The sequence below is a fragment of the Homarus americanus genome, unplaced genomic scaffold, assembly GCF_018991925.1.
Source record: "Homarus americanus isolate GMGI-L3 unplaced genomic scaffold, GMGI_Hamer_2.0 scaffold41027, whole genome shotgun sequence".
Classification (NCBI taxonomy): Eukaryota; Metazoa; Arthropoda; class Malacostraca; order Decapoda; family Nephropidae; genus Homarus; species Homarus americanus.
The window spans coordinates 450,183-464,758 of NW_024745073.1; the positions used below are offsets into that span (position 1 = coordinate 450,183).

The following is a 14,576-nucleotide window of genomic DNA, read 5'->3' on the forward strand; positions in this document are numbered from 1 at the left end:
AATGGTATTGATGCTAAACTGAGGTGCCAGTTAGATGCTCTCTGATATGTCTTGTGTTGGAACTTGGAGGACATAAAGTAATGATCAAGCGTGACTGACCACGTTGAAGAGTGCCGAATCGTTCTACTTAAAAACATTAATCATATAGTACATGTACAAGCAACAACACTGACACACACACACACACACACACACATACACACATATACACTGTCACTATGTTAAAATGCCCTGTAGTTTGAGCTTCTCCCCATCTAGTTATTATATATCATATTTGTATCACTTATGTTACTTGTATATTATTTGTAAATCAAGAGACCCATTCCCCAATTATGAAACTGTATATTTTCAGCCTTCCGGCTGCTATACTCTTTCAATAAACCGTTAATGATTAAAATTATAATTATTATAATTATTATTATTATTATTATTATTATTATTATTATTATTATTATTATTATTATTATTATTATTAGATTGTCACTCTTTAAAACTAGTTGTGAACAGATGGTTTAGGTTTGTTGTTGATGCTCCCAGACCCTTGAAGTTTGTCTCCTCCGATGTTGTAGCAGTTATAGAGGTTCTTTATGAGGCGTTGACGTACTTGGTGTGTGTGTGTGTGTGTGTGTGTGTGTGTGTGTGTGTGTGTGTGTGTGTGTGTGTGTGTGGTTGCATGCCATGAACCATCCCACCGTAACTACTCTCTTCTCCACCCCATCCGGCGCCCACCTCCCACACCAACTATCCCACCCACATCTCAAAATAACCGCCCCCACACAACCTCCCAATACTACCGCCCCATCCTCCCACAAGGCCGCCCATGCCCCCATCCTCCACAGCCGCAGCTCATCATGCACTTCCTAATTTAACCGGTGAGAGGGCGGGATGGAGACGGGCGGGAGGCTGCCAGAGCCGCAAGAGGCCGGCCGCACACTGCTGCTGCCAGGTTTATTTTCATACTCATAAGCGGCATGTTCACTCCGTGCCAGGAGGTGGTGGGGCGGCCCTGGGCGGCACACATGACTGCCGACCATGGGTGATGGGTGGGTGGGCGGGCGGGCGGTGACGCATTACTGCCGACCATGGGTGATGGGTATTGGTGGGGGTGGTGGTGACACATGACCTCCGACCATGGGTGATGGGTGGGTGGGAGTAAGGGTGACAGATGACGGTTCAACAGTTATGGGTGTGTGGGCGGGTAGGTAGGTGACAGACACTTGACTGGTGGGCGGAACATGATCAAGTTAGGTCACAGTGACAGTTTCTCTCTCTAGAATCTTTCTTCTCAAAAATAAAAGAAAATTCCACACAATCACGAAGTGTTGCAATAATAATTCACAGGTGTTGTCATAACTCCCCACAGGTTACAATACACTACTGTACAACAACACTGCCTGCGGACCTTCACCAGCGTGGGAGTTGTGTGACGTTAACGACTTAGATCAGTAGAAATTTATGCATCTCAAGAGAAGTAAAGTTTTAACAGCTCTCTTAGGCTACCCTTGGTTGAGTCGACTGACGGTACACCTTTGCTTATATACCTACATTGCTTATGTATATATATGTGAACTAATGTGACTTTACCTAATGATTTATACTAGATAAACTATACGTCTGTCTTGTCTAGTTTGTTGTGTCCACGCTCGGCATTGTTTACATCACACGCGTCTTAACCTCAACCCCTCCCCCCATGCGCACACACACACACAGATACACACAAGCAACTTCCTCTGTGAGTATAAACATTGTTCCTCACCTTGATATATTGAGAGATACGATACACACTCAACAACATAGTCGTGTTGCTATAGTGTTCATTCTTTACGTATATTTTGTTGTGGCATGAATCCTTACATGACCTATGTCCCTACAGCACATATTTCCCTCTGCGCTCTATATACTTCTTCCCTGTCGTGTAGTTCTAACATCCAAGTGTATAATCCAAGACCAACTTAAGAGCGTTTATCATAAATACCATCGTCGTGGGTGTGTGTGTTTCTAATATTTTCCAGTGTGATGACCTTCAAAGATATCGTGATGACAGTGAACCAAATTAGAGACTCTAGCATGACCCGAAATCGTCCTTCCCTCTGTCAGTCTTGTTCATGGTGTGTGTGTCGTCCTGCTTGTGTAGCGTCTGTGCCCCTACTTCTGGCAGAGGTTCCATTGCCTTGTTATTGTGGCTGTAGAAGAAGACCAGCTGCTGTTAATTTCTGGTGAACCTTAGTGTGTATAATTATGGTGTAGGTGGAGGGATGGTGACAATAGCGTGATGAAGCCTTGCAAGAGTGATGGTTGAAGGGAGACTATAGGCTAACCACCACTACTACTACTCAGTGTGGTCCAACCCCCGCTTCGAGCTACAGTATAGTCTCCATGCATGTCAGTATACAACTTAGGCCACTATTTATTATCAGAACTGAATTTAAACAACCCAGGTAAGATGCATGTTTACATTATCAGGTATAAGACACAGGGAGGAGGGCGAGGACGAAGGGAGAAATGAACATAGGAATCTTTTGAAAACCTGAGCCACGGTGAATCCCTCCCTTGCCGCCACATCCTCCCTCGACATGATCACCCCCAACAACTAATCAGACCTATTGTGTGTTGTTCCTGCCTGTACTAGTGTGACCACATGGGCGTATATGTATAGTAACTCGAGTACATCTGTATATTGGTTGAGTACATTTGTATATAGGTTGAGTGTACATCTGTATATAGGTTGAGTACTTCTGAATATTGTGGTATCTACAGGGTACACCAATAAAATGTACCTAATTTTAAATATGTGTAAATCTGTAGTTATTTAACATATTTTTGTGTTACTTGTTGAACATTATTATGGGTGGTCCGTCAAGCCGAGGATAACTGACAAAGGTTACTGGGGACGCTTGGCCAGAGAGTGAGGAGGAGGGGGAAGGGCGACTCCTTTTATTATTTATTACATTTCATATAGGATTTTTAGAAACTTATGTGGTCTTCTAAGTTAAAATATCCACAAAACGTATATTTCGAGCCCACGTTCCAAAAAATCGCCTCAATAATGTATATAGCCAACTTTTGGTCCCCTTAGGAAATTTCTGATTTAATATTAATTGAGTTTTGTCGATGCTATGATGAATTTATGAATTGTTTTAGTTATTTTAGTTTAATATTCCAGAGTGTAGGTTGAATTTAGTGAAGTTTAGCGAGTTTCAGCACTTAGTTAAGGTTCAGTTTCAATGCAGTATTAATTAACATTTTGGCCACCTGTCTCTGTGCTCTAGTTTAAATGAACCAGTTAGTGAGTGCATTTCTGACACCTACAGTTATGGGTAAAATATAATACACGGGTCATTGAGAATCGAGACACACTTGAGGTACAGCCTGGTGTTGATTTTGTATTTTTTCCTGAGCGTTGAGTCAAGGTTGTTGTGTTTGTGTCCTCCCTCCCGGCCCGGCAGCTGAAGCCAGAGACTCCCGCTCGGCAGGTGGAAGAGTACAGCAGGCCGCCACGGTGACAGTCATGGTGCTCAGCGAGATGGTGTTTTTGTGGAGGGGTGGGGGAGGGTTGGATGGAGGGTCAGATTCCACAGTACTTTCGAGAATGTTGTTTTCTGCCAGAGGAGGAACGACCTAGATCAAAACATACGAGTCTACGAGTCTATGACTGGAACATGACTTTATCACTTTAGCGAGGCTGCGTGCAAATACCGTTCACGTATCACAACTCAGTGTTTTCAAACTAGAATCATTATGAACATGAAAATATCAGATCTCAGGCCCACCAATTACATCAGTGGTTGTTGCTAGACTATCATCTCGCTTCTAACAAACACTGGTACCCGCATCTGAACCCAGTTGTTTTAAAGTTCCTTGTCATTGTGATTATAGGGAATTGGATCTCAGTACAGGATAGGTTCAAGGCTTCGATGTTTCATAGTCATGCAGTCTTCAGTATATACAGAGATGCCATGGTTCCAGCAGGTCCCTATAATTTGACCACACGGTGAGGAAATGTTGTAGTATTTTAAGCCTATTGGGGCGCGGCGAGATAAGCTCCTATTTACACTAAAGCCTCTCTTGTATGATGTATCTGGCCGAGTTAATGACATTGTTGGGCAATTTGTTCATCCAGATTGCAAACTATTGTGCAGTTGAAAATATTAATGGAAGCGTTGCCATCTTTACAATGGTGACCGCGCGTGAGGTCTAGTCTGCTGTGAGGGATAATCTTATGATATGTATGTCAGGAGGATGGCGTTGTTGGGGTACTGAAGGTGACAAGTGCCACTATAGGGCCCCACCTCCGACACAACACGCAGCTTCTTGGAAAAATGCCGGATACCTCAAGACCTAGTACACCGTAGAGACCAACAGGAACATAATGAAGAAGACTGAGGAGGTAAATGAAACACATAAGGAGACAAACGGGAGGAAGAAAGACCCAATAATCAGGGAGATAGTAGACGAATGGGAAGAAGAACCCCACAGACAGGAAGACGAAACCCAGGCAGGAGGGAAGGGTGGAGTAATGGTAACCTCACAAGTTTTGTAAACAACCAAGAGAGACAGACGTCCCTGACCACATGATGATCCTGAGGTGGTGGGTCGCTCTGTGACCCCCCCACCCCCCATCCTCCATCCACCCACCTGTTGCTACCACCCTCACCCCCTCACGCTACTTCACCCCTCCTTCCTCTCGTTCTACCTGACAACCTCTGCATTACCTTACCTTCCCTCATATTTCCACCTCACGTCTCCTGACGCTTAAGCACCACCACTACATGACACAACTATTAATGTTTGAGTTTAACTATTGTACTGCTGTTTGACTCTCCACTCTTCCAGATACAGAAATGAGGAGACAAGTTTAAATTTCAGCAAAAAAGTAAAGATACGGCAAATTACATGTAATATAAGTAATAGAAAGGCATCATATTTACGTTGTACTCAGTAATCATGTTGTCTTAACATTTAAATAATCATAACTATACATAAAACATAATAAAACTAGTTATTTATATATGGGCATAATTAGGTGCCTCACAAATACCAAATACTTGCACATTCCAGATATGACAACAATGTAAAGTTCACTCAGTCACGTGTGAAGGACAACAAGTTCTTCGTTCAGCCAAAATAATCATCCGTTAATAGTTGTCTAGCCACTCGATATAATAGTGCTTATGTGATCATATTATCTGGCCAATAGTGTAGGTAATTGTACTGTATGCCTTCAGTGATCAACGTTAGCTATTGTGCTTCCACGCTGACTTCCCGACTGCTCGACTCTACACCGATTTTAGGTTAGGTTAAATTAGTGTTACCCTGATAATATATTCTGTTTACATTGTAGTCACACATTTACATTTATCCATTTTACAGATAATTTAAAAATCCTGGAAGATTTTTTTTTACACAAGTCTGGGGGAAACGCAACACATACTCTATCCTATCATTTAGTCTACGGTAGCCTCAGTTAGTCTACGGTAGCCTCAGTTAGTCTACGGTAGCCTCAGTTAGTCTACGGTAGCCTCAGTGTTTGTGTTGTCCTCGCTGAGTGTTTGTTTACATTTCACTTCTACACAAATCAGTTAATAGTTTCATGCAGTGGCCAATGTGGTTAGAAAATCCTCAGTGTTATTTGTTTCTTGTGTCCAGTCCTATTTGTACAGCTAGTAATAGTACACACAGACAAAATGTTCACAGGAAGCGTTAAAGGTAGTGTTGTTGCTTTTACTTTAGTTTTATCCACATCACCTGATAATTAAACACCTTAACGGTAACTTAACCTAACCTGACAATCTAAACTAACCTAACCCAAAACGGCAGCATTACTGTACGGTGTTTAATCTCAAGGCAAAATAATTGGGTGGCTGATCTTCAGGTGATCCAAATGCTTATAGTAGTGTGAGGAACGTGTATCATTAATATTATACGGGGTCTTTTACGGGGTCTACACACCCACACACGCACGCACCGTGACACAGGTGAGAGGCGTAACAGAATCTTAAATCCCAGATCCATTTACCTTACCTACCTTAAACAATGTACCGCTCTCTGCACCCTTATGTAACACATACATGTAACGTAAGATTTGAGGAAACTGCAGCGGGCATATTGGCCCATATTGGGCAGTCCCATTTACACCCAACCCCTATTGTTACGAGTTCACTCCTGGTTGGGTAGTTTGAGTACCTTTATAATGTCCCCTTTGTTCATCCCCGACTTCCATTTATACACCTCTATCATATCGCCCCTCACTCTACGTCTCTCGAGGGAGTGCAAATTAAGATGCTTTAACCTGTCTCCGTACTCAAGGTTCCTAATGCCCGGGATTAGTCTTGCCATTCTCCTCTGAAGTCTTTCCAAGTATTCTATATCCATTCTGTAATACGGTGACCAGAATTGAACCACGTAATCCAAGTGAGGTCTCACAAGCGCAAGATATAGTTTTAGGGTGACCTCGCTAGTCTTGTAACTAACACTCCTTTGTATGAACCCAAGTACTTTATTAGCCTTGTTACGAGCAAAAACACATTGTTTACTTGGCTTAAGGTTCCTACTTATCATTACTCCTAAATCTCTCTCGCAGTCGGATTTCTCTATGGCATCGTTGTTCATCTGGTATCTGGTTTCCCTGTTTACATCTCCTATACTGGTGACTACGTGTTCATTGGTGACTACATGCTGAAGGTAATCATGTGGGTGATAATACATGGGTGATGGTGACCACGTGGGGGTAAAGTGAGCACATGGGTGATGGTGACCACGTGGGTTAAAGTGAGCACATAGGTGATGGCGACCACGTCGGTAATATAAGAGTGAACACATAGGTTAATGGTGAGCACTGAGTCACCACAATAGTAGGTCAGTGGCACCACGTGGCTGACGTCGCTTGCGTAACAAAGAAACATTTGACACGAGAGAGCATGCAACTGAGTCCTTCCTTAGTTCCCGTGTTACTGACTCGATGTGTTTTGCATATTACGGGTCAAATGACGAAGACCCCCCCCCCTCACAGCTTATTTCACCTGATCATTAAACACACTAAATGCTACTTGGGGGCTTAGGTTAGGTTCGTGTTAGGGGTGTTCAATAATCAGATGAAATGAATTGAAAGTGCTAAGCTTCATTTAACATAAGAAAATAAGGAGTCTGCAATAGGCCGGTTGGCCTGTGCATGGCAGCTTCTGTCGAGAGTTATTACCACTATCATCCATGAATCTATCTAACCTCCTTTTGAAACTTCAGGTATCGTGATTGATTAATATTAACAATCATCATAATAGCAAGTCAGTTGTGATGAATTAATAAAGAATGATAAACCTTCAGCGTCATAGGAGAATAATTGTTATAGAATGGATTTTGAATGACTATAAAGCGGCAACAAAACGGAAGGAGATACCAAGAAGGTAAGACAGGAAGGGGCGACCTTGATAGCAGAACCATGGCCCTTCAACACTGAGAAAGTCAACCAGACAGTAGTAATTACAAAGATTAACCGCTCTAACTTCCCCAGTTCTGTTTTTTAAGGCAGTTACTCCGGTAGCAAGTGCCATAAAGTATTCTTGGAAGGTTACTATTTACATGTCAATATTGGTTGTTACACTCTTTAACGTTTAGTTGAATTACTTGCAGTTAGAAGCAAGGTTGTGTAAATATCATGTATGTCATGCGTCACATCTAAGGAGAATTAAATTAAAATTATAACCGAAGACGCGGCTAATGGGTTTAATGACTTCATTGGGCTGTTATTAACGGAACCGACCAACTATTTACCATTATTTTCATACGTACAGTGTCTATGTGCATGGTAAACCAATGTGAAATTATATACCGATTTTAATTAATAAATATTTAACAAGGCTGGTTTTTGACAGTTTGGAGGTGGCGCGACAGGGGACTGCCACATCCTGGCCAATAACAGCCAGTCCCGCGCTTTCTAGACTCCACCTCCTGCGCTGAAGCCACTGCGCACCCCACGTGCTCTAGCTGTCAGAACATCAACGACGCGCGGGAAACTGGCAGTGGGAGCCTGACATCTCTGTTTTGTTTGGAATTTAGTGCATTTGTAGAGTGAATATTGAAAATGACAATGGACGGAGGAATAAATGAAGATATGGTTGTCAACGAGGAGGTAGTCTTTGGTACTTACGAGATTGGTAAGTGAGAAATTCATTCAGTTTTGTTGCTAGGAAAGAAGGTACGACGCATATACCAACACGTGGGACATAGCCATTACTTCTTGTTGATATTGGACATGCCAAATGTCAGTGTCATGCCAGGGTTGTCATTTATAGAACTAATTATCGTGCAGTATATAAGAATTGTGTATAAAATGTGTGGTAAGTTCCCAACTCGGTAATTTAGTGCTGTCGACAAACGTCAAAGCGCGCGGGCCCAAACCTCCACCTCCCCCCCCCCCCCCCCTCCCTCCACCCGACTCGTCTCTCGCTCTCTTCGTCTCCCTCGCTGGCAAAGTAAAAAAATTGTGTAGTAATTGGTGTTGTGGTCTTCATGACATAAGGCTCGACGGTTTCAGTATATAGCATCAACTTTTATGGTCGGTTATGCAAGTAATTGCTGCAGAATGTCTTAGAAATGTAAGTGTTAAAGACTACACTGACTAGGCCAAGTTTGCACCTCGTCTCGTCCCGCCTCTGAGCCTTGGGGTATTGGGGGGAGGAGGGGGGATCAAAGGAGACAGTGAAGGCCGCACGTGCTCCTTAGCACCACTAACATCCGCGTTTAATTGTATATTTATATGGGTTCTCCTCGCATGTGTGATTCTCACTTTTCCACTACTGATTTCGAACACTTTCAAATTATATACGGTATAGCAGTGCAGGACCTGTAGTGGAGTGCTTTGTAGTTAGCAGCATCATATGTAGATCAGACGGAAGCTGTTGGCAACTACAGCCTGGAGATGACAGTTGTTCGCTGGAGGCGCACGTAAACAAGACGGCATTACATAAACACCATTGTACACACTATCACACTGCACATTCATCGCTAGTATTAACACTGCAGGCGATTCAGGTTCTTTGGGGTGCCACGGTCGCCATAGGCAGTAGCGGGGGATAAAATCCTGTTAGATTTAGTTCCATTTCAAAACAATAGACGGCAAGCCACAGTGAGCTGTGGGGCGCGCCCCTTACCTGGTGGAGACCAACCTCACAATTGACGTTTCACTTGTTACCACGAGGTGGAGGGGTTTTGGAGTGTACAACTTAACGTTACACTACGCTATTTGTTGAATTGATCATTTGAATATAAGTTTATGCGTAGAAACTTATACTGTAGTTTAGCAGTTGATAGATGAAAAGTATGTGAAGACGTGGGCCATACAAGGTTTTGGGTAGGTGTGAGGGCCGGATGCTGTACTGTCAACCTCGAAATACCTAATGTCGGTTTAGGGAAGACTTTATCTTGACGAACAGTGTTTTATTCGTTTATAATAGTGAAGTATTGTTGCTCGAGTATTTAAACAAAATACTCAAGAAATTTACTGGCAACATCCGGGCTTCTCTTGAACGCACTATAATCGAGGGTTATACTGAATAAATATTGTTAATGTTAAGATCGGACACCGCTAAATTAGCACCACTTAGGAATCTGTACTTCACGTTTGTTGCTTCAATATACTTTCAATTAATAAATCCAATGCAAGCACTGCGATTTTTTTTTCGGAAAGGTTAAGTAGACCACGTCCGTGCTTTCGGGAAGTAAAAGTTAACTTTCCTCACTGCAGGAGCGGAGGCTGTTGCGTACCTGCAGCTTCATATTTTTTTTCGACGCCGGTCGCAACATTCTAGCCTCATCATCCATAACGACAAAGCCAACCAACAAAACCCAACCGGACTTTAGTCAATGTTTGTAAAATCATTGTTAGGTTTTGGTTGTCTGTTTGATCGCCCTTCATTATTTGTGCACCCAGAATCTAGATTTTTGTCTTGGTGCTAGAAAGTTAGAGTATACAAATAAGCTACGCACAGTAATTGGGGATGTAACTCTAACCACGACTCACAGTGGACACATCACGACGTATATAGATAAACACTAATGCTTCAAGTATTTGCCTCCTCCAATAACATCGTCTTTACTAACCGTTCACGTGCAGGAAATTCCGTTTAACTCGAGGTGGTTTCCGATTCACTGAGGCGTGCCATGATGAATGTACCTAACTGGTTGAGTGAAGCAAATGCATATAATCAGCGTTTAAAATATACCAACAGAAGTAAAGCGAGAATAACAAACTAAACTTTTAAGAATTATGATATTGTGTCATGTTTGTGTTCGAGCTCAAGTCAATCGGGTGCATTCCTACATTGAAAGATATAATTAATAATCTTGGTAAGAACATTGGACTCGGGATCATATTACAGTAACATGACTAACCTAGTTATACAGCTTTCTACGTGCTCTGACCTCGCTTCGACTGGGTTCAATCTGAGGACATTTCCCAGGTTGTGTTTACAGAGAGCACAGTGGCCGTCTCCCATAAGTCCAGCACCACCGATGCTCTTCATGCAGTTACCCTTAAACTTAATGTACAGGGGTGTTGTCGCTGACGTAGAGGGGTACTATACTGTACTCTGTTTATAGAGTACCATTAATTTGAAGATACTCAACTCTGAATTAGCATAAGCGCTTTAAGTGTTTTTTGCAACATTGTGCGTGTCCCGTATTTCTCCGTTCCTTGGATCTTTCTTACCGTTGGTTAGAGAGAAACCAGCAGGGGAACTCGACCACGACCAGCTTAACAAGTCTTCACTTATAATCTTAGCCAGTCGTCCATCACAAACCTGAAATGTGTTGTAAATTCATGGGTGGGAGAATTTTCCTCGAGTTAACAAGAAGCTCATGTACCGCCACACTGAGTAGTTTATTTGAAGATCAGTTTAAACAATGAATAGTGTGTCAGTGATGTTGTATTTACAATTATATCCCATTCATATTTCAGTCACTCAGTGAGAGACTTTTTATACGTGAAGTACAAGAGCTTGTGTAGTGAATCTAATTTATGCTCGGATGGTACGAGAGTTACGTGGGTGAGAAGGGAGGGGCGGGAGACATGATGCAAGAGCGGTGATGATAATGCGGTGTCCATTTGGTGACGGTGTGAGGCGGAGGGCAGCCTAGCATCTGATGGAGCCCTCTGCTGCCTCAAGCACATGGCTCCACCACCCCACCAAAATAGCACAAGGTGACACCCTGCTTTCGTCCACCCTTATGATTCTTATTTTATACTTTACCGTGAAGACATTTTTCACGGCATACACCAGCCCAATCTGCCAGTTCAAGAGACGGATAATTGCCTCACTACCCTGGGAACTTAAGTAAAATCCTGCTCGGTCTGCCCCAAAGTGGTGCTGTGCTCTAACCCAGGGAGAATTATCGTGATAAAAAAAAAGACATTGGGAGTATTGTGAGGTATAGATTGAGTCTTTTGTTGTAGCAGATAAAAAGGTGAGTCCGCGTGGTGGCTGGTGACTCCTGTACTGTACTCAACTGTAATGTTACGAATTTTCTGTTGAGGGAGTAAGGAAGCTTGATGGGAGCACGTATGTGTGTGTGGAGGGAGCCCGAGTACCAGCATTAGGCAGTAATCATAATCAGTCGTGTACGCAGAGCACAGACCGTATTTTAATCAAGAAGTCTGCTGGTTGGATATTCCGTAGCTGAGTTGTATACCGTTGTTCCTTCTGTTGTATTATATATCCTATGTACACAAATGTCTCGTTTTAATTATATATACCGTAACGTAGATAATTCCGTCAGTTTTATGCTTGTGATGACACTCGACATCTGCTGTCAGTCTCACCCACACAGGCAGGTCCCGTCACGTACATAGACATCCATTCGACCAGTTGATGTACTTGGTATCCTGTATCTCCTCGACCATTACAGACAAGGTGGCTCTCACCAGGAAAATACAGGCTGCTGTTGTGGCTTTAATATCGAGGTCAGGACGGTTGTTGTGATAAGTGGCGTGGGTCAGTACAGGCGTCATCCCACTTGGTCGATAGTCTATTTTATGCGAATTTTACCATCTCGGTTAAATTGTCAGGTTAGGTTACGTTACGTCAAATCGCGCAAAACAAGACAACCGTCATAGTGGGATGTAATGGTTGTAGTACTGAGTGTTAGATAGACTTGACCATTCTCGTGTCTGTTCGTTCAATTATTCACGTTGCCGTCAGCGGTGACTGATTACCGCCGTGTTCTACTGCCAAATCCTCTTCTCATACTCTATTCATGTCTATTTTTACTGCCAGGGGGAGCAGTGTCCGCCTCTGGGGTCTTTCTCATATCTACCCCGCGGCTGATGTCTCGCGTAGTAAAGACATCACCTCTAGTTTAGCCTCTCTACCGGGTAGCTTATTTCATCTCAAGATTAACCTCTCATCTAACCTGACCAAACCATCCAGGTATCGTTAGGTGAATTTAATTACCAGGAGAAAAAGGCTGGGGGACTGATCTTCAGGTGATCCATTAAACTATACTGGAAGGTTACTTATGTAAGGCCTCGAGTGTGTTGTCTTTAGTGTTGGGGTTCCAGTAAATACCTCGATAGAACCTTAGCTGTAGTGACTAGAATCCTTCACCCCAGCGCCTACCAGGGGAGATTCTTCGGGCGATTCTTAGCGTTGTGAAGTGTAGTAGATAAGGTGTTGCGGCGGAATCACTAATGCATTTTATATTATGTTTTGTCTCAGCGCGCACTACAGTCTGGGTGGAGGTAGGGGGATGAGCGTGTGAACCTAGTGGGTAGTGTGAGGGCAGGGTGCGGCGAGGACCTGACGATCATGTTACTGAGTGTGTGTATCGTCACTCTTGAATACCAGACTTACTGAAGGACCTTGAGAGATGTTTACCACCAAGAATAAGATGAGAGTAAAAGAAATATTGTATTTATGCTTCGTGTGTGTGTGTGTGTGTGTGTGTGTGTGTGTGTGTGTGTGTGTGTAGACTAGCACAGGGGAGCAGTTGAAGTTTGGGCCTCCAGCTTATTTCACCTTAAGCCAATACACCCTATAGCTACCTGGATTATGTTAGGTCAGTTATTCCTGAGATGAAATAGTGCTCTGGGGGTTAATCTTCAGTTGGTGGTATGTTAGGATCGATGAGCCGTGTCTGGGACAGTGCTGGGAGAGGGGTGGACTGAACACCACTAAAATCGCGTGTCCTGCTGAAGGCGCCCGTAGAATCCTAATGGTGCAGGAGAGAGCATTAACCCTTGCTGGTTTGTTATTCATTACAGATACTGGGGGAGGGGGGGAGGTAGGGTAGTGTTGTGGAATGGGTTCATCTCTTTGGGGTATGGTTGCCAGGATACTGTTTGAGGGACGGGGCCATCTCTTAAGGATATGGTGGCCAAGGCAGTGTTGTGGGACGGGGCCATCTCTTAAGGGTATAGTGGCCAGGGTGGTGGTGTTTATGGCGGTAGCCAAGAAAGTGGTGTGGGGTGTGGAAGGCAGGTGAGGAGGAAGGCGACGCGACGCAGTTCAGGGGGTGCAAGTTGTTATAAAGACACAGGTGCGAGAAGTCTTCCAGGTACACGTAAGGTGGTAAAGGCTGGATGATGGGCGGTCGTGTGTGTGATATCCCAAAGTGAAGAGGGAGGGGAAAGAGGAAGATACTTTTAACTGACGTTACTGTACAAGTATTTGAGAGCACAACTTACGGGAACATTTCGGGACTGGAGTACTGTACACGACATTGAAGAATCATAAAGTATCAGTGAACTAGCGATTGTTTTTATAGGGATAGTAATGGTGATTTCAGATCTTAGGTTATGTTGGATTTTTTTAGGGTTTATACTTGGCAGCTTGACTCGGTGTGTTATGTGGCAGTACAGCAGCGATATAGTGGTGGTGGTATGAGGGTCGCCTGGCTGATATTCAAGACGCGTCCCTCCCGTGTGGCTACCTCCTACTCTTGTGATACCCTGGTTACACCTGTGTCCTGGCCAACCGGGCTATCCGCACCTGTGTCCTGGCCATGGTAGTGGGTTTTAGATCTGACCAGAAATTGAAAGATTATTTAGCTAAAATAATGCACCCGGGACTGAGCCTTTCGGGTGTTTTAGCTCTCATGAAGGCACCAAGGGAAGGTGTTGGGTGTGGAGTGCCTGGCCCTCACCCTATGTGGCGACTTAGTGCTACCACCTGACAGCCTACAACTCCCAATTTAACTTTGCATTCCCAGTGACTCCTGGCCTTGTATCACGCTTATTATTTGTCAGTGGTTATGTTGTTGGCATTTGTGTTGCATCAGGGTTGTGTAAGCCAGCTTGCAATAACTGTCAGCCGGGATAGTGTGGCGTGTCACAGCTTCCCCACAACACAGGGATGGAGACCCGTGCCTGTAGACGACTGTGTGACCTACGCCGTGCACCTGCTGTTGCTGGTGCCAGGTCAAGTTACCTGGCGAGCACCACCACCGCCTCAGTGTTCCTGGCACCGCCACACCTTATCTCAATACCTGCCACGATATTCGTTTGTCTGAATCTATGTAGGTAAATAACGTCTTGTCAATATTGAGAGTTTATGTTGGTGCCCCAGCCTCTTGCAGCAGTTGGCCGA

General features: G+C 43.8%; 1 protein-coding gene across 1 annotated transcript in view; it reads left to right on the forward strand.

The window, feature by feature from the left end:
* Nucleotides 1-7,976: 7,976 nt before the first annotated feature.
* Nucleotides 7,977-14,576, forward strand: part of LOC121878401 (homeobox protein AKR-like) — a 36,682-nt gene continuing 30,082 nt past the window's right edge. Inside the window, exon 1 of the mRNA XM_042384615.1 lies at nt 7,977-8,150. Coding sequence (XP_042240549.1) covers nt 8,078-8,150 — 73 coding nt within the window. The 5' untranslated portion in view covers nt 7,977-8,077. The remainder of the gene's footprint in view (nt 8,151-14,576) is intronic.